The 21,414-nt window shown below is 44.9% G+C and overlaps 1 protein-coding gene across 1 annotated transcript in view; it reads right to left on the reverse strand.

Moving 5' to 3' along the window:
• Nucleotides 1-6,711: 6,711 nt before the first annotated feature.
• SUSD3 (sushi domain containing 3) overlaps nt 6,712-21,414 on the reverse strand; it is a gene marked incomplete at its 5' end in the record, with an annotated part of 34,623 nt that continues 19,920 nt past the window's right edge. The window contains 2 exons of the mRNA XM_037387178.1: nt 6,712-7,976; nt 18,329-18,496. Coding sequence (XP_037243075.1) covers nt 7,763-7,976; nt 18,329-18,496 — 382 coding nt within the window. The remainder of the gene's footprint in view (nt 7,977-18,328; nt 18,497-21,414) is intronic.

Below are 21,414 nucleotides of genomic sequence, written 5' to 3' on the forward strand. Positions count from 1 at the left end.
TCTTCATTCATTAGGAGGTAAACAAAAACCATTCACTGATTCCAAACACAAAGGCAGAAGCTGTGCCCCAAGTACTCAGCTCTTTAGTCCTGACCAGCTAAGCCAAACTATTAGATGTGAACAGAACTGACTTGGGTGAGATCATAGCCCAGAGCATCCACAGGTCTGGAAATCTCTGGTCAGTTTTAACCTCTTGTGTTCGTTACATGAGTGAATTACATGCACACCAATTATGCTGTATGACACCCAATCCTTGGAAATTTTGATGGCATTAGTGAAAAAAAAAAAAAATGATGCTGATAATGGAAAAATTGAGTATGTCTTGTTCCTGGCACAATGGGAAAGTCAACATATAGAATAAGGCCTTGTATACTGATCATAAATCAGCTTGTTAAACATTATGGAAGTTACATTAGATGTTGGCTGTTGTGTTGTACATGGGATAATGAACAGCCAGCTTCACATACATGTTCAAAACCACACTTAGCTCAATACCTGATCCCTTTTAAAGTACAAATCGCATTATAAACAGGAGAAAAAATACAAACCTAATTTTTTTTTCCTAGAAACCCCAAAACATTGACATACTTTGAAGGCAGGAAGCAAATAAAGCAACTTGAGCATCCTCCCCTTAAAGCAGGTGTGTAAATAAACCGCTGACAAGTTTGGCAAACTGACATTCCGCAGAACTCCAGGGAGAAAACAAAGCCACTTGTTCTACGGTGCCCTCACATGGAAGCCATCACCCTGCCAGCTCAGTGCCTCACCTGACTGCCACAGGCCGGGAAGGACAAAAAGGAAGGTGTGCTGCCAGCATGCAGCCCACAGGCTGTAGGAATTAAGGGCCAGTGTCTGGGCAAGGATTAGAAGCCACTGCAGACTCCAGCTCATAGATGCAACATACCTTCTGTGGGAAACACTACTGTGAGCACTTCCATATGACCTTGACCTAGAAACACATGAGCACTCTGAACACACACATGCCATGCTTAAGTATAGCATCAGGGATCCGGGGAACAGGCTGCTTCTGCTCTGCCTTACACCAGATGAACTTTCACTGCCTCACTTGCTGCTGTGCCAGGGGAGTTTCATGTTCCCATCATTTCATTGCATTAGCGTTAGCTACCAGGAATGGAGACTGGCTTTTGAAACATCTTGATGTGCAGGGTGCTGGGGACCAGACAGTGTTCTCACAGCTGACACGGTCTGGGTACAGTGACAATAGAAGTGGGTATTGCTTGTGGAGTAATTCTACAATAACCTTTCCAGACTAGCTCTGTCAATCATTCCTTTCTTCATACTAGTTCTTAAAAAATAATTGGAAAAGATCACCTGCTCGTGTGATTGAAGAGATGGGATTTAATCAGATTTTACATAGTCATGTATTTCGAGGTTGAACTCAAAATGCTGCCTTAAATCTGAAAGGTACTGCTCCACCCCACAGCAAGAGGTTGTGGAAATGTCACAGAAGAACCGCACTTTACCCCTGCTGGAGGTTGGTACCCAGCTCTCGCCTGTGGTCTGACTTGTCAAGCTCTTTCTTGTAGGGGAATGAGCCCAAGAGGAGGTGAAACAAGTCCCAGGAATATTTAGAACATAAATCGATAGCTTTTCTGGACTTTTTCTCATCCATGAGTTACCCTACCCTACTCCCGAACCAAAAAACATTCTTAAAATTCTCAACAGTTATTAAATGTGCTGAAGATGGAAAGTCCTATAGATGCAGCCACCTTTCTGAAGCAAGCCAGAGCAGCATGCATGCTCAACTCTGGCTGGAGGTCCTCCACCTGCAAGGTGCTTGTTCTGATGTTCCTTTCTCCTCTTTCCTCACATGTTTGTTATGGGCACAGGAGCTACTGCACTATTTAAATATAGTATAAATTCTGCAGATAACTTGTAAACTGTATTCGATGTTATCAGGTAGCATTTATGTGGATCTTTCCTGAAACTTCCACAGAACACTTAAATCCCTAAACAAAATAAAATATGTATAACAGTTTAACAGCTTCTTGCTGAACTATCAGTTATGAAAGGATGCAACCGTAAATCACCTCAAAAGCTACCAGCTGGCATGTTGCCAAGTCTGCTTCTTGGTCTTTCCAAGCAGAAGATTCAATTATAACTACCATTTAATTAAAGTTATTAAAAAGTTGTGCTGCGTGACGTTGCTAAAAAAATTTTAAAAATAGTTGCAAAAGCCATTTACATCTGACAATGAATTGTAGCAGATTCATTTAGTTATTTTACTTCTAAGACATGGCTGATGACTGGGATGTTTCGGAAGGAAAACTGTTAGAGATGTCTGCCTCCTCTCCACCCCAAACCAACAGTCATTTATATCCTGTTCTCACAGCCGATGTCTGGTGTAACCAGAGGGCTCCTGCTTTCCCGTGCCGTGCCGCTTCAGACCAGTGGTATCCGCCACCTCCTGTAGGTTGTTCACGTTCCATCATTTTCATGGTCCTGCCCCTTTTCTGGGTCCGGAGCTTCCCACAGAAACTTTGAACAATGGCAGCCTGTAGCCAAGAGATTGACAGCAGCAGAGCACGCTGAGGAACGCAGCATCTTTAGGGGCTGCCAGGATAATACCCAAGGGGCAGGTGTCCAGGAGAAAGCCTGCACGGCCAAAAATTCATGTGGAAGGCTCCATGAAAGCAATGTTAACTCTATGGTGGCTACTCTGGTATCCATCCCAAGCTTCATTGCTCCGTCCAGATCAAAAGGAAGTCTTTCCTTTTCTTTCAACCGTAGAAGATGTGTCAAGGTCATACATTTGACAGCTTCATGTACTTGTGAATCATAAGTCAGGCCCCTGCAAATCATGTCATTACCACCAAAGAAACTTAAGAGACTCGTGTGTTTTTTCTGTTGTTTGACACTTTAGGACTGAAACTTCTCCCTCCAAATACAAGTGAAAGACACTTACTTATTTTTAAATAGAAACTGCGATTTTTACACATTCATCCAACTCTACCATTTGTGGCTTAAGAAAATAAGAAATGTCATGAGACTTGCGACAAAAATCACAGGATCTGGCAACACTACATTCTGTGATATCCCACAAAGACAAGTAGGTGTCCCCACAGGAGATATTTCTGTAAGGACTTACTGCTGCCTGTTCGGGGTGCTGTGGGCTCCAGCATCCAGCGCTCCAGGTTTCCAGCATGCAAACGCATTCTTTCCTTTGCTTCAAAGAATGATTTTTCATTTAAAAGGAAATACGGATCAGATACCCTCCTACAGCAAATAGTACGTCAGCTGGCTTCAAAACTATTCTGTTTAGTATTTAGCGTAAGATCTTAAGAACTGTCTTGTGGCTTTCTGCAAGCAGGCAAAGCGTAACAACAGACTAGTGCAACAGCCTCGGCAGAGTTGCCTGGTTTAGGAAAAGTTTTAAACTACAGGATGAGGGAATGCATATAAGCAGTTGTTCTGATAAACACTGTTGCCAGTTTTTAAATCTGTGAAGAATTATCCTGTCATACTGTAACATGCATTGATTAAATTATAAGCATCCATGCAGGGAGAAGACCGTCTTGTGCTTGTTTATGTAGTTTGTGGCATTTTAACTTGTTCTTTAAGTGCAAGCCATCGGTTTCATCAAATACACAAGGAAGTGCAAGTCATCTGTAGCAGAAATGGGAGCCTAAATCCATTTGAAACCACTGGCTGGCAAACATTTAAGGGTTAACTTAATAAATACGAGTTTTTAAATGTCTATTTTAGATTCTCAGCTGCTTTCATCTCCTTCCTGCACAGCACTTATTTTCCTTCTGACAATAAATAATGTTTACATGAGCAATAAAGCTAACTCCAGGGGGTGCAGCCATCATAAACTAAGCACCGTCCCAGAGGGAACCAAGCCACAAATCTTGTAAAAACAGTATGGGTGTTTTTTCCTTTTCTTGTGTAATTTTGCTGCCTCTTGTGTTAGATGCCTAAATAAATGATAGTAATCCAATGCTCTGGCACAGAGACAATAAATTTACCTACCTTCTCTGTTGCTTCCCATGGCCATCAATGTCCTTGTCATCTCAAGGTTTTACTTTCACCCATCAAACATCTCACAGTTTAGACTCATCTGCAGAACAGGGCAACTGGGCTCCCTTCTCACACAGTGTGTTGACCCAGACATCCCAACAAGTGCATTTGTTTCACTCAGTGACTTGCAATCATATGATTACATTTAAAGTCACATGATAAAATTAAAATGCCAGGGAGCTAAATCATGAAATCCAATTAACATAGTTGCAGAGATGTGGAAGAAGAAGGAAATTCTAAAGGGCTGCAGAGGACAGGTTCAAGCCTAACTGGGCCACCCTTCACACGTGCGCCTTACCTGCTTTTAACAGGGCAGGCAGGACATCACTGTAGAACAGAACTGTTCCCTCCTGGGCCTACAGCTCTGTTTAATCCTAGGTTGAGATGTGCCGCCTTTGCAAATTCGATGTTTATAATCATCTGTCCTACACCCTTTCCGGGTATCAGAGAAGGCCCTTCATCCTGGTACTTCTTGCAGTTTTCTACTCTCCCCTTAAGAAAGTTAGGTTAGCCCTTTCCCATCTTCTAAGACCTCCCTCGTCCCATCAGTTTCCTAAAGCAGTGATGGTTCAAGTGTTGCTTAGCCAATGCTTTAGTGCTTTAGGCTTAATTTCATCATGGAATCACATTTATCTTAATATTTGTGATCTTTTGCTTGCTTTATTCTAGGCTGCAATCCCAGTCCGATGTTAAAATTCATTGCATTAACCAGTGAACTCTTCAGTGATGCCTGATCCAAAGTAGACATTAAGTGGTTGTCATCTCTGTGTCCATTTTTTCTTTTCCAAAGAAATACCTTACTTGCAGTTTTACTGTTTCTTCCACTGTGTTATTCTCTTCTTTCATTTCCCATGCTTGCAGTAACGTACATTACCTCTTATCTTTCCGAACAGCTCCACTCCTTTTTGTCCTGCTCCTCAGTCATCTGCCCCATTTCCATTTTTTGAGTTTTTCTGCTCTGATTTTCACGTCCTCAGAGTTCCTGAGGCAGCTGTATCAGATTTTTGCTGTCCTCTGCATTGGGTTTGTCTGGCAGCCTTTAAACAGTCTCTGCCAGTGACTGCCAGCTCTCCTGCGCTCCATCTATCAGATTATTTCTGCATAGATCGTCTGTTATTTTGGCATGTCAAAATGTGCCTGTTTGAGGTCCATTCTCCTTATTCTTCTGCTCTTCCTCCTTTTCTTAAAAATGTGATGTCAGCTATTTTCACATTCACCCAAATATGACTTTGATTTTTAAAGCTTTTTCCTGCTACAGTCAGAGGCAACTGCCACCCCACTTCCCACACCTTTGGAAATAAAGCAGTCACCAAGACATATGTTTGAACTCCTGATAGCTGTACACTTTTCCAGCGAAGAATTAGGCAAAATTACCCAATATTAAAGGTGGTCCTATTATTTCCCCACATAAACTTCTGCCAGCTCCTCCTCCCAGATGCAGGTGCTGAATGCCCAGCAGCCCACGCTCCACGCTCCTTCACCCTTTGTTCTTCAACCACAGACACTAATTAACCAGCATTTCACCTCATGCTGAACTTCAGAGAATGCACAGACCTTTCTTCTCATGGATCCGACCTGGAACAATCTGTGACTTACCGTGCCAAGATTCTAGTCCCGTCATTTGTCCCTTGAGCACGAGTTGTACCTTTTGCGTGGGAAGTCTTTAACTTCTTTGCATTTAATTCTAACATACCAGCCATATGTATAGAAGCATCTCAGATGGTCGGCTGGTTCTCCCAGCCTTTGTTCCTCTCTGTGCTCCTTTTGCACATTTTGGTTTTATTTTTGTCCACCTGTGGACTTTGACCACTGATGCTATTCAAGTCTTTGCTCTCAAAGAGGACCCAGGAGTGCTTTCCTCTGGCGGCTGGAGCCCAGCCAGCTGTGCTGTCAGAAAGCCCCACACCAGCAGTGAGGAGAAGCTGCTGCTGTGACAGCTGGAATGCACAGCTTTGTGCAGAGATGTCACCTCCTTGCATCCCATTTTCCGCTTGAGGGCACACCGCTAGGGTCTCCAGCTGGGAGGAGTCCCTCTCAGGGGCTGCCTTGCACCAAGACTTGATAACGCATCTTCTCAAAAACTTTCTGACCCCTTGGCATGCCCCCAAACATTGCCAGCAGCCACGCCAGGCTGGACGGGCAGTGCCTGCAGGTGATGGGACAGGCAATGGAGCTGCTGCCAGCCCCGCACGCAGTCAGAAGCAAACGCTGCATGTGGGATGCAAGAAACACATCCAGGTACAGAAGCTGGCTGGGTCTGGCAGGATACCAAAAAACTGCAGGAAAAACGGTTCATGGCACAAATACGTCCTAATAAACATTGACTAGTATTGATTTAATGAATTGAGAACTTAATTGGAACGAGCCTTGAGAAGTATATCCATTCTCCTTTTCACAGCATGCATTAAGAAGTGCATTGCAGAAGTGCAGCCTGTTATATATGTATAAAAGAACAACAACAAAAAGCTCCTTTGCAGCAATTTCCACATAGCTGAAGCTCAAGCATGTGTTTTTCATCTCTGCCAAGTATGGCCAGGATGGAACAGGGCATTTCTGGGCCTGACAGCAAGCTACAAGAATTTGAATTTCCAAACCTAAACTTCAGAACTAAAGGTCTTAAGAGGATAATCGATTCATAACAAGTGGTATATACAATACAACAATTACTGGAACTTGCAATAAGATCGTATTTCCATCATGACAGGAATGTGATGATACCCATTAGACAGCTGATGACAGAAGAATAAATAAGGCTTCAACTTGAGGAAGAGTAACTATACTGTAACTATAAGATACACGTGTGTGCACACAAACAGCAGAGTAAGAGCCATATCAGTAATTTGACTATACAAAATGGACAAAACGAGGAAAAAAAAAACTTGTTTCCTCACACAGTGAACACATGAATAATAGGAAAGGAATGCAGGTTTCCAAAAAACTACATCACCCCTTTATTTAGAGTGCTCTCCCAGGGATGCTGCAGCCACCGTCTGAGCCACGCTGCTCCAGGAAGGCTGCACTGCCTTCCCCAGCCACAAGCCCCCACACCAGCTTGGCACGTACACCAGGTATAGGTGTCCATGGTATGTATGCTCCCTCGCAGGGCAAAGCATGCCACAGCAAGGCTGCACATCCTTCCGTACGCTCTCCCCTCTCCGACAGGCTGGTGGACCTGAAGATGTGCCTCTGCTGCACCCGGTCTCACGTGGTCTCTACATGCGGAACAGATGAATTAAACAAAAAGGCCTTCCTGATAGAAAACAACGGGGGCTTTTAATTAAAAACAGAATTTTATTGCGGTTCTATCATACTACTGTGTAAAAATATGGGGGATTTTTCATTCTGAAATGCTTACAAAAAACACTGGTTAAAAGAAGGTTGGAATCTTACGCATGTGTAATTATCATCAGTGACTTTGTATGAGGCAAATAGACAAACTGGCTACCATTTCTCTCTAGAGGTACAGAACAATGACATTAAGCTTCTGCCGTGGTCATAACACATAGCACACCATAGAGAATAGCTACGGCCTGCCAGCCTCAACATTCCTTTCTTTTTCATTTGTATCAGACTTTGAAGCATTTCTGTTAAATAACCATCTTAGAATATAGAAAACTTTCAAACTCATATGAATAATTAACTTTCTATGTTGTCTTTAAGGCACGTATTTCTCTGCAAATTTCTTTTTGGTCCAGAGGAGCGATTGTATCTCAGACACCAGCTATCCAGGTAACTGACAGCTTGGTTTGTTATAACTATCCTTATGCCCATAGACTTCAACGACATGTATTGAATTCACTGCCTGTACTGCAGTGTTGTGTCCTGGTACAGCTTGTTTCACAGGCGCACTACCGCTCTTGGTGAACTTAGGCAGACGACTGTTGTCTTTGCAACACCCAGGAGCTACAGTGTCCCGAGTCCACTCCTCCTGGAACCTGTAAGCATGAAGGAAAAAAATTATTTCTGTTTCATTTGCTCTGGTGAGAACACAGAACTCTCTAATCCATTTTATTTGCACATCAGACATTTTGCAAACAATTTGTGCTGTAACATAAGGACTCACTTCTCCTAGCATCAAAACCAGTTGGCCACAGTTGGGCAAATAATTGTATTTCCGTAAAAGCTGATGCAGACCCTGAAAAAGACTTGTGAGGTTGGTTTTATTTGGGGTTGGGGCAGATGTTACATGTTTGTTTTCCACCAAAAGAGTCCCCGGCTTCAATTGACTGCTACACTATCTGGAGAATATTACCAAGAACACATGAATGCTGAGACTGGTGCAGAAGGAAAGTCCTTGCTTGGCTCTCCGAGCGCTGCTGGGAGCCCAAGAGCCAGTTGTGCTCGGTGGGGTTTGAGGTGCTATTTGTGGAGCTGCCAGCAATGCTGCTGCAGTGCAGTTGCATCACGACCTGTGCTAGCCCATGGCTGCCTCACCTGGCTACTGCCTGGCCCTCCCAGAGGGGACCACAGGCTGGGACGCTGCATTTACCAGCTGTGCATGTATGCAGCACTGGTGGCCACTGATCCATCCCGCACCCCACCTCTCCACACTGGGAAAGGAGGGTTTGCCCCGCTGCTGACCCAGACAGCAAATAACCCAGCAGTGGCTGGTGTGGGCAGAGCAGCAGCAGCAAGAGATCGCAGAGCTGCTGAAAAGATACTCAGTGAATTATACGCAACTCGCTCAGGAAAATGGAGAGATGGGATGAGCTTGTTGTTGAACTCTGCTGCAAGAGGCACGATGGATGCAGTGGGCTTTAAGCACACAGCTCTGCAAGGCAGGAGCGGGTAAGACGCAGCCCTTTTGGGTTTGTGCCAAATTACTGTAGCCTGAGTGTGTGGGCTTTTGTAAAACATCAGTTATTCCACGGCAGCTGCTTGCACGCAGGGCAGATGCTGAGGTTGCTTGTCCCACATTCACTGCAGGTGAGGAGCTGGCTCACGTGGCTCCTCTCGCTTTCTCCGAAGCCATCGGCGTTGGCCACTGAATGCAGCAGCCTGCACACCCACATCCAGGGTAACGCAGTCTTACCCACTCGTACATGAAAAGCCGGTCAGGAAATAGAAGCTGCATTCTGCAAGTATCAGTTGCAGAAAACCAGCAGAAATGCTCTCACACACAACGTGCATACGTATAGGAACCTCAGGGGAATAACAGAACATAAAACCAAATAACCGAGGGCTTGCTGTTCTGGTACAGAGTAGATATACTGCAGATATATCTTTCCTGTAAAGGAGAATAAATCTTGCTCTTCACTGGAAAGCTGTATTACAAAACTATTCGGGGCATGAGCTACAGTCAGATAGTGTAAAGGGATCTTAAAACACCTCTGTGTTAGATGTGACAAGGCACTGTATCGGTGTAGTCAGAATATATTCATCATGGAGGTGCGCAGATGAGAAGGATTTACCCAACTGTAATTTGGACAATGACAAACGCATCTATTTCTTAAAAAAACCCAGCCTGGTAGCTTTAGCCCACTTTGCACTGACCTGTACTGTTTTAACTGTGCCTTTTAATCTCAGTGCATCAACAAGCCCTCAAGTACCTTTGCGCTGGACGCTGGAACACCTACCTGAGTACCCCTGTGGCTTGTCATCAGGGAACAGGAGCTACATGGAGTAACACTGCTGAAAGAAAATCTTCCGAGATACCTGCTGCTGGGAATTATTTATATATATATATACACATATATAGTACGAGGAACTCAGTCCTGTCTTTTTGAGGTGGTAGTCAATAGTTACAAAATAAAAATAAAATCCAAAGAGCACGATAAGGAGAAGATCAGGGATAAAGTTTTGCATGGGGTAGCCACAGCCTTTGCAAATCGCCCTGCCAGGATTATAGGTCAAATCTAGGTATTCTGGTTGTTGTGCAGTAGAGTTTACCTGGGCAGAATTCATCCCATTCTGATGTTTTCTTCTATAAAGCTCTGCACTGTGGAACTCTGCAATTACCCACAGCACACTACCAACTCAGAAAGCCAAACTGGTTAAAACTGTGCTTGGAGGACAGCTATACTGTAAAGATACAGTATATACCATATAGTATACCGACTAAGCAACCTCTTCCTCCCATTTCAGGCACTGTTAAGCTTCCACTGACTGAAATAAGTCTAGGGTAAGGTGACAGCAGGCACCCCGCATTCACTCCAGTACATCGAACCCTGTGGATGTCAAGAGGGACAGTGAAGTTGCACCTAAGCGGAGGCTGAGAAGAGCTGTTGAGAGGGCTGCAGCGTCAACAAGGGATAGATAAATATGCACAGTGGGCTCCCCTCTGCTTGCATGGCTATCAGTCAGGTGCAGCCTGCAGTTTGCACTTTCATCCCCTGGAGTTCAGTACTTTATCCCAAATAAGGTTGACTTTTTTTCAAGCTCTTCAACTTTCCTTAACTCCAGTTTCCAGCTGGGCCACTTCAAAACATCAAGGTAAGAGGATTAGAAGACCTCCCCGTGCTGTTGTCTGGAAATGCAAACCCACCCAAGGATGCTAGGTGCTGAACGGCCTGGCTAGATGCACAATACATTTGACAAGGACAGACTTTATTTGACAGATAAGGCCAGAGCTCCATCTGGGGAGAAGAACAGCCACCATAGCATTTGTCAATGGGTTTTAGAGGATTCACAAGAATTTTGCTTTGTGTGACTTGAGAGCTGTTCCTAGCTGGAGGGGAAAATGCTGTTAACGGGACATCTGAGAAGTGTGAGAACTCAGGGCAGTGGGGCTGCCACAATGCTGCCTGGCGCTGGCACTGCCTCTGAAAAGAGGTTTTTATACTGGAGGATGGGAGGGGATTTTTTTGTTGCTGTATATCTGATGATTTTGTACAAGACACTGGGGTAATCATGGAAGCATTATGAAAACAACAGCAGCAGCTTTATTGAAAGCACATGTTGCTGCGCACACACCCTCCACGCTCACTGCGATGACAATTAAGATTGAAATTCAGAAATCTGTACACTACAGCAGCCAGCTATCCTGCCCTTTGTGGCAGGGCCCCAAGACGAAACCACAGCTCACTTCCCCTGCCTGATCTTTCTTTGAAACTTGTGTCAAAAGGTACTGGAAGATTTTAGTCTCTGAAAGGTGGTGGTGGGGAACACAGAGCATGGTAATAACAAACTAGAAAGGACCCCCCCACACACACAAATAGAGAAGCTTGAGGTGGGACAATCTATATAAAAGCTTGAATAGGAAATCTGCCCCTCTCCTGTGCTGGGTCTCCTCCCCTCCGGTCCTAAGCACCACTCAGTCAGCCATTGCGTGTGTAGGGATACACATTAATGAATTACAATTCTCAAACAGGTCATTTGCTCTCTGCAGCCATTTCACTGGATGCTTTGTGTAACAAAGCATTAAACACCACAGCGCTGATCGGTCCTACATCTCTTCCTGCGGCCCCGGGAGCAGCCCGCTGCTGGCTTGCTGCAGTTGAAGCCTGGGAGCTGGGGGGGCACATCCATGCCCGCGCAGACATTCAGGTCCACTGTGCAAATGGTACCGCGCACGTAGCGCAGCCTCGGGCGGTGGGAGCCAGCAGGCCCGGGCTGAGCTCGGCGTGCCCACGCTTTCAGACAAACAAGAGCAATTTCTGACAGTGAGGCTGATCCTAAAAGAAAACGCATGCGTCTTTTGGACAGGGTGAAGGGTCCAGCTCTCTGGTGAGACTGCTGACCTTCAAAAGCACCCAGACAAATTGGTTTCTCTAGGACCTCCAACAGCCTGGCACTAAGTCACTGTTGTAGAAGATGTTTTGCCTTCTTAATTCTCCCACTGATGCATTTCCTGGCAGTCATTCTAGGTGTCCTGGTGGGTTTTTCTTGTTCTGCTTATGTCTTCCATCGAGCTTTGCAGCAGCTAGTCTCTCCACATGGGTATTTCCTCAAGTGTTGTCCCCCTTCACTGTGGTAAACCTACACCACACCATCCTGCTGCCAGAAGGGCACCAATCCTTCAGCTTTTTCATCTCTTCTACTTAGGTGTTCAGAGGGGAAAAGCAGTTGGGAAAGTGCCCTCATGGGGGCAGAGGGCAAGGCAGGAATGCGGCCGAATGTCCCATCCCATCTTGCCCATACTCCTAGAACATCCTCTGGCTTACAGCCATGCTCCTCAGCAAGCCTGGGCAGGCATGAACACCTTTTAGAGCAACACAAGTTTCTGATTTGCACCTTCCTTGCAACGCTTTACACAAGGTAGCGGGAAACTTCAACCATTATAGCCACTAAATCAAAGAGAAAAAGAAAACACATTCCAATTTACTGTAGAGGCCAAAGCTATGAGCTAATTTCACCAGCCTTCTTGGACTGACTGAAAATGTTGAGTTACCTCTCCTAAAAGCATGCTGGCTTTGGATTTTTTGCAAAAACTTTTCACTTGGACATCTTTGTTGTTGGATTGTCCTTACTTGTTTTTTGCCAGGTACACTGGTAATGCATCTTGTAGTCAGAAAGGGCTCCAGTACAAAAATTTCAGGCACTAAAAATATCTTCCGCGGGAGAAGATACTAGCCTGTTTCTCTGCAGAAAAGTCTTTTTTTCTTCTTGATAATATGCTCCAGCTGTAGTGGATATCTGAAAGGAGGACTTTAGACCTGCTGAGACACAGGCTTTTCTATTCGACTCAATCCTGCAGTCAGATCAGCTACTTCATAGAGAATGTTTTATAACTTAGCCTAGAGCTGTGTAAAATAATTCACCTCAAAACAGTCCAAATTTGGAATGCACAACTTCTTCCAAATGTTTCCACACCAGGAAAAAAAAAAAAAAATATCGCCAAATATCTCTGCTGCTCTTCAGATGTATTTTTGAGCTGGACTAGTTTCTTTCTGGTCATTGTCTTAGCTGACAGAGGGTGAAAAGGAGTTAGTCTACAGGTAACTCCAGTTCTCCTTGAGTGTGGAAAATATCGGACCACCAGTTCTCCCTTGCAAAGCAACAGCACATCCCCGAGTACAGGGAGTATCTATTCCAGGACAGGTTACAGGACTGCTATGCTGAAAAAGCAGAGAAAACAGATGCTCCCCTAGGTGTGGCTGTTTCTTACCATAATTAGGAAGCTGATGTGAACTGAAACAAGCTCTCTCAGCTTTTCGTTATTACTAGCTATCTGTATTTCTTCTGGGACAGCTATCTTTCTGCACATGCTGATATATAAACACGCTACCACTCAGACAGTGGATTGCCCAGGTTTTTTTAACATCTTTGCGTGCCAGAAAGGGTTTGCTATTTGCTCACTCTCACAACGGTTACACTAGATTCTGCATGTTTTCATGGTTTCTCTTAAAGGATGGCTAGGACTACTGAATGGAAGAGGCAGCAGCTGTTTGGCAAGCCACTAGAGTTTCTCCCCCTTACTCCAGGCAGGAGACCCCAAGGCCAAACTTGCCTCAACCCACCTGCACCAACCATTCACCTGGGGAAGAGCTACAGCTGCCCCATGGCACCTGGTGAGTGCACCCCCGCACCCGCGCTAGGCTGGCCCCACACTTCAACACTGGTTTCTTTAATATCATCTCTTACCGACACACTCTCCTCCGTCTCTCAGACACTGCCGGTAGCTGGCACAGAGAAAGGATAGCTGTCATTAAGCTTCTCTTTACTGATAATCTAGCCCGTGCCTGTCACAGGGGAGGGGACAACCTGCCTGCTCAGGCAGCTGACCACGTCCAAGCTCCCCCACTTGGATGTTTGCAGGGGGTGGAAGAGGACTGTTATCTCAGGTGGTGGTTGCCCAAGCAATTATTCCAGAGAAGTATTACTGCAAGGCCAGGTATTATTCTTCATCAGAAAATAGCAGAGTCAAAAATAATGTGTTGCTCAGGAAAACACACATTTCACAAGACCTCTTAAACCCAGCATGGCGTTTCAAACGCCAGTTCCTCTGCAATACCGAACGTCCCTGGTGCTGGGGGCTCTCCCAGTGAGACCACTGTGCCTTCTAACCCCAAGCAGGTGCAGTGCTCCTGCTGCTGTGTGGAAGGTCTCTCACTTTGGACGAACAATGCCAACAGTCCTGGTTTCATTCTCATGCAGAATGATGAAGACTTTTAAATCAAAATATTAAAGACAGCAGAATACAATTTACTGATTTTAGGCTTTTCTCCCGATACACGCTGCAGTTGGGCTGAGAGCTATTCCCAATACATCCCCGTGCTGACAAGCCCTGCCTCTGCCTAGCAATCCTCCTGGGGATCTGTTCTGGAGGTTCATGCACATTGTTCTCCCCTAACTACGTGGCCCAGAGCTGCCGCTAATCTCCCTCCCATAGACAGCAGACCCTTTTCTTCAGCTAATCTGCCTCAAACCTCTGCCTCGCGCAGCAACCTGCTATCTCTGCTCTACGCTCTCCGCTTCTCAGAAGCAACGCTGGGGAAAACGTGTCCCTCCCAGTGGCCCCATGCCTTGCAACTTGTCTTCCCCTGCTCAACATTTGTGAGCTGTTCAAATATTATAAAAGAGCAAATACACTGTATTTGCAGCTTACAGCTCCTGCATACAAGACTTTCTGCTAAAAGTTGGTATTTTTATCCTCATTACATCCTTACATATCCTTACATCCAAATGGAAGGGGAAGCATCAACAGTGTCTGCGCTCTGTAGTTAATGATCCCAGGTATTTGTAGACATATTCCTCAGCCCTTTGAAGCAATTTCTTCAAGAAGCCAGAATGGGATCATTATGATTAGAGTAGTTGCCACTAAGATTCAACATTTCCCTGCAAAACTACACATTTATTGCATTTGTTCTATATTTCAAACACATGGGGGAAAAAATCTCATTTTGTGGCAGACAGGTCTGGAACAGCACTAACCTCTGCCCAACAGCTGGGCTTCTACATTATTTATAGCTTCTATACATCAGCATTCTGCATCCACATTATGTCACCTTGTTACAGCCAAAATTATCTCATCAGCATACGAAGGCTCCACTTTAACAGGTGATAGTTTTTTAATCCTACATTACTCTGTAAACCATAACAAATATCTTACCTGGCTGCAAGAATTGCCTTTTTGTTTTATTTCATATTGGCTTTTTATTTTATCTGAAATACAGATATGAAAGAATTGGCTTTTTATTTTATCTGTTCTTACAGTATTGTTGATCCTTAAAGTAGTGAATCAGAATATTAATCTCTAGTTAATCTCTAAATCTATTTCAATTAAGCCTGAAAAGCAGCACAACCTACATCTATTTCTAGTCAAAAATAGACTAAGATACGCTCAAGAGGGTCCTCTTCAAGGGTGGAGGAGTTCTCACTCTTCCTTGAAGAAGAATGTTACATATGTTACAGGAAGAAGCAGCAGAAGCTTTCTTTAAGAAAAGGAAATGCTATCGTAAAAATGACTTGAATTGCCAAGCCTCTGCCCCCTCCTTTCTCAGACACAGGCACCACTCATCTCTCAGCCTCCCCCTCCTCCGTGGGTTGCAGAGCCGCTTCCCACGGCTGTAGCAGAGCACACCACATGCACTGCAGCCCTGAGAGAGGCAGGGACAGAACCATCAGTCTCGCCTGCTTCCTAGGACAGTGCCTTATTAGAAAAGCAAAGTAGGATTTCTGATTTGCTTGGAGGTCTAGCGATGCATTGCACAAATTCCTCCAAACATCTGAAATGGATGGGATAGGACATTTCAGTTGGAAGGGGCCTACATCGATCATCTAGTCCAAGTGCCTGGCCAATTCAGGGCTGACCAAAAGTTAAAGCAAATTATTCAGGGCATTGTCCAAATGCCTCTTGAACACGGACACGTTTGGGGCATCGAACGCTTCCCCAGGAAGCCTGTTCCAGGGTTTGACCACCCTCTCAGTAAGGAAATGCTTCCTAGTGTCAAATCTGAACCTTCCTTGAGAAACCTTGTTTAAATTTTCTTTTTGCTTGTTCACGACCACGGGCACACACCGAGCTTCACGTGCACGTGGCAATATACAGAATCTTTCCTTTGGGCTTGCTTGCCCTCAGTTTTCCTGCTTTTTTCCAACCATGCTGCATGCCTTTATTTACCTCCTCTGGCAATCAATGCTATAGCAGCTCCATCACTACAGCAACACCCACACAGTTAGAGATTTCCTCCAAGCACAGGCTGACAGTGCGTCCACTTCACATAGAGAAAGGCACCATGGAAATAACCCAGGCAGTGAACATGCCCTTTCATGCTTCTCAGCATTAGCCAGCTTCACATTTGCACCTCCCCAGGGATTTGCCTACACTGTCCTGCTGTTCCCGGTAAGCTGGATGAGCGCAGGATGAGTACAGAAACGTAGCCTAATTCGCTACACACAAAAAATACGTCTTGCAAGTGAAACACAAAGCTGACAGATCATTTGTTGTCTCCAAGAGCTGGCATGAATACATTAGCAGAATTCCCACATCTCATCCTGTGCATATATCCATTTTACAGAATTAAACAGTACAAATTAGCATCTTTTACTAACCTTGATTAAATAGATCTTATTCGAGTCAAGAAAGGGAACAAGGTACAAACTGATGAAAGGTCACACGTGTTTCTACAGCAATTCCAAGACAGTCTTATTCAGAGTCTGCCACAGCTTCAATGCTATTTCCATCTCTGATTAGAAGCAGCACTCACTTCCGTGTGTGAAATGGCCAGACTTTTGGCTCTGGGGGCACAGACCAACACACCTGCTCTCCTAGCTGATTTTTGCTCTGGCTAGTGATTAGCCAGGATCACATCACCCCTGCGTGGTGGAAACACAGTAGACCTTGATTAATAGTGGATCTCACGCATCAGGAGGTGGGTACGTGCACCAGTATTTAATGCAGCGTGCGTGTTGGTCTGTGTAGGCAAAGAGCAGCTTACAGGCTTTCCTCCTCCTGCCCTCTGCAGTTCCCCACTGAAGTTCATACATTCTCTAGTTTTCTAAAGAAATAATAAACTCGTTGATTTCTGGCCCCAGAGAAGCTGCTTATCCAGAGAAATTGTATATTCCCTGCTACTTGTAGTTAAGAAAAGGTGTAGAGAATTTGGTAAACATAATACGGCAGCTTCTGCTGCACAGAGCGGTGCAGATAAGCAGCCAGAAGGAGCTCGAGGCTCCAGCAGAGCGCTAACCTCTGTTTACAGCCCTTTATAAGTTTATCCATGATATTTTAAAAGCAGATTACACTTATACAAAACATTAACATTGCAGCAGATTGAAGCTGTCCAAAATTAAAAATTGCATCCTGAGTCTTCTAAAAACCTGTTTGGGTTATAATCAGCATTTAATTAGCTTTATACATCTTCCTGAGGTCACCCAAAGCTAGGAATTGATTAAGCAGCCATCAGACTTTTGCGCAAGTGCTCCATTTAAATATAATTTCCAGCTGCACTGTGACATGGAAGCTGGTTTATAATCTGCATTAAATTGTTTTCTGCAGGTAACCACTAGAAATCACAGATATGCCGTACATAAAAGCTGTACAAGTGAGCAGTGAATTAAAGGCAAACAAGGATCGTGCATGACGACGAAGCAGAACCCGAAGGATATAAAAGACACAACGACATGTGTTTATATGAATGGTAATAGCAAAACAGCGGTTAGAATTGAGCGTGTATTCATTTTTCTGTTTTTCTTCTGTTAGCAACACACAGCCAGCGTAACACACCTGGACACGTTCAGAGGCAATTTTGAACCGACACACAAAATACCTATGCCCACCATCCATGGGACAGGAGGCATTTTATTTCAGTGTGGACATTTCTTCGGGCTCCCTGAGAGGCAGGGCTCCCGCGCTTGTGGACGAGGACCCTGTTGTGCTTGCCCCGCACGCCCTGATAACAAAAAGTATTTCTCAAGACAGCTTTCGTGGTCGCTGAAGGATAAATGGCAGTACTTGACGCTCACCTTGAGCCACACCATGGCCCCAGGTGTCCTGCGCTACCTCCTCTCCTAAGGCTCTTAGGCAAGCCGGCACCTTGGTACTGCTAACCAATATGGAACAGTGACTTTCCTGCTACAGTTTAGCATCAATTTAACAAAGCCAATTAAAAACCTCTCTCCCGTTAATCTTGTGCAACCTCCCCTGCAGACCAGGCTTAATCAAGTACTAGTGGGGATAGATGAAAAGAGCTGTGAGGAGAGAGGTCACGCTCAGCTCCTCTGCTGTCTCAACTCTTGGAAACATTAATTCCCCACAAGACAGGCAAGTTCAAGAACAAGCCTTGGCAGTCCACTGGCATCACATCCCCTTCAGGGGCATCCCTTTAAAATGCATTTGTTGAGGATTCGTCCTTCTAAAATCTGTTCGACAAACTCATTCAAACCCACTGCGTTTTAATAGCCTTACCTATAGAAGCCTTGGTTATCGTACGCCATGTTAGTCATATCACCAAATACGGATTTATTCCTGAGTTTCTTGTTGTTGTTGTTATTGTTTCTTCCCTTAAAACCAAAGTAAGCAGCTTGCATGTGCTCTAGCTCTTCGCTTCTGAGCTGGTACCACAGCTGCATATCTCTGTGAATAAAGCAAGGGGTAAAATACGTGAGTGGGATCAATGGCTGAATATCCCAGCTTTTATATGACCGCAGCCCCGACTCACGAGAGTTTAAATCTAAATTCAGGTTTACTGAAGACAGCACTTAAACACATGCTGAACTTCAAGCGTAAGCCAAATTTCCAAAGACTCAAATACCTGCCTAAAGACCTTAAGGCAGAGGGTTCTTAAAAAGCATAAATATTATTCTGTAAAACAGTGTTATTTTAAGTATTTCCCAGCACTCCTCAAAAAAAAAAAGCAAAACAAACAAACGAGCAATTTTCTTATGGGCACCTGTGGATAGTTCAAAGGAACAAAACCCCAATAATTTTGTCAATTTGGCTCAGTGGATTTTGAGACAACAGGAATAGGGAAAGTCACTTAAGGCATGATGTTGTGTCAATGATCTCATGGACTTTCATCAGTGACACATGTCAGACCAGATTCTGTTGTATGTGAAAAGACTACAGGCCATCCCCATTTTATGGGGTACATTTTTTTTTTTTTTTCTGAAATAAAGTATTTTCTGTGAATTTTTGCAGCACTTGCCATTCCTAAGGGTTCAAAAATCACCAGGCAGGATGAAAACATGAACTGACTTAAAAATGGAGGACAAGGCAGGTAATGTTGCCTTTGTTAAGAGCAGGGCGTATTCAGTCGCTGTCAAGATTTTATTCTTGAAATGCTCAAGGCGCTTCTCATTGCTTTCTACAACTGAAGAAAAAAAATAAAATAAAAACCCCCATAATTTCTTTTCTTGTTTTTGAAAGAAGTCTAAGGTGCACAGAATCACATTCACCCTAGCTGATGGGACAAGATTAAACTGTGAGGGCTGGCAATGCGGATTTTGTTGTCACTTCTGTCCCCTCAGAGCAGAGCCCTGCTCCTGCCAAAGAACACGGCAGCCACACGCATGCCGCGGGATGAGGTCTGCAGGGAGGCTACGCTATGCGAGGATTTTCAGCCTTTGGCCTTTTTCTCTCCCAACGTAAGGATAAGATACAAGATGGCACTTCAAAGATCATCAAACAGACACCTGGTAAGACAGCTTTGTAGGCAGAGGTGACCTCTTTCTAGTAGGCCAAGTAAGAGCCAAAAAAACCCCAAAATACCAAAAAAACCCCAGATGGGCAGACTGCAAAGCTAGAGGCAAGAGCGAGTCATCCTCCCCACTCCACAAGTACAGGCTGCCTTTTCTTTCAGAGATGGTCTAACTTATTTATCTGACTTGGTATTTAGTTAAATATTTAATTATTTATTATTAACTAACTAATCCCCTACCAAGTATTCTCATTTGGTATTATCAGGCCTGCAGCTCCTCTTCAGATTAATGCTTTGTGCATCCAGAAGTTGATCCCCCATCGTCCACCTACACCAAGAGCAGAGATGCGGCCACCGCGCCTGGCGCTCTGCAGCACTGGCTGAGCATGTTCCACACAGGGACGTGCTACTCTCTTGTGTAACATTGGACAGTTTCTACATCATCTCGGTTGCTTTCTGACAGCAGGGCCAAGCCACACGATGCCCACAGCACCCTGAGGTTCCTCCCCCAGAAGCGGGGCTCAGCTATGGCTGCGCTGGAGCGGCTCCTTCAGGAAGCAGCGAAGGGAGGGCAGGGGGAGCTGAGAACCTCCCAGCAAAGGGCACCGCTTTACGTCCCGATGACAGAACCAGGTCACAACGCCCGCTGTGAAGGGCTTTTCTTTTGTAAGAGAAAATGTATCAAGTCATAGAAGTCATGCGAATAGCTAGTTTTGACAGAATTTGATTTAAAGTAAATGAAAAACAAGGACTTTGATAGGAATAGTCTTAAAAAGAAAAGGGCGACTCCAAAAAACACCGATCAACCCTTTGATTTCAAAAATTATTTCATGCTATCAGTGAAAACCTAGTATTATGAATTACACCAAACAACTTTTTGCCTCACAAAATCTTTCCAACGGAAACAGAAAAATCTGTATTTTGGCTACAAATCAGATTTTGATATGACAGAATTTCCTTCCTAAGCTGGTTCTCATGCAGCTCTAAATAAAACACAGCTTGGAGCAGAAATGTCACAGCACTAGCAAAACTAGCCGGCTGCAACAAGGCTTTTACCACCCCATCCCAGGTGGACTTCAATAAGCAGTCCCCATGCCTTGCCTCTGCACAGCCACCAACCCCCACAAGGCTTCAAAAGTTCATCTACATCTACTGGCCGTGCTGTTTCTCCACCCTCTTCAGGTCAGCCCACCCTGCTCCTTGGCTCTGCTGCATCCAGATTCCTTCTTCCCCAGCTCCTCTCCCAGCCAGCCTCTCCTCATCTGGGCCTCCTCCTTGTTTCTCCTACATCCAGGGCACACACACTCTTTCTCTTCTACCTCTTCCAGGTCTCTCTTCCTCGGGGGCTTTTCTTCCATCCCCCTTAGAGCTATTTAACTGCTTAGCAGGAACCAGCCACAGCTGCACATTATCCACATCAGCCAGCCCACCGCCCCTGAAGCCAGCCCACAGCTGTGTAATATCAATGTTAATTAACATGCCTTCATTCCTCTAGAATTCTTCTACACAGAGAGACCTTCATTCATGTCCTCCCCAGTCCCTTCCATTCCACCACTGCCCTGCCTTGTGCCAAACGCTCCTCTGAAGCAAGAAGAGTCTTCAAACCCACCAGAAGTGCAGTTTGCTGGCCTGGCGGGGGCTGTGCCACCCCACTGACCAGCGAAGGAGAGCCCACGGAAAGCCTCCAGCAGCAGGGGACTGGGGATGGATGCTCTCCTGAACAACAGTGACTCAGCTTTCGTGTTCAGCCAGACAGGGGCACACAGCCACCCTTCACGCCAAGCTTTTATAACAGACTGCATTGGTAAATTATACTTCTTCCCATGCCTGTCTGTAATCCTGCCTGCTGACTTGC

Source organism: Falco rusticolus, chromosome 4 (assembly GCF_015220075.1).
Source record: "Falco rusticolus isolate bFalRus1 chromosome 4, bFalRus1.pri, whole genome shotgun sequence".
Lineage (NCBI taxonomy): Eukaryota > Metazoa > Chordata > Aves > Falconiformes > Falconidae > Falco > Falco rusticolus.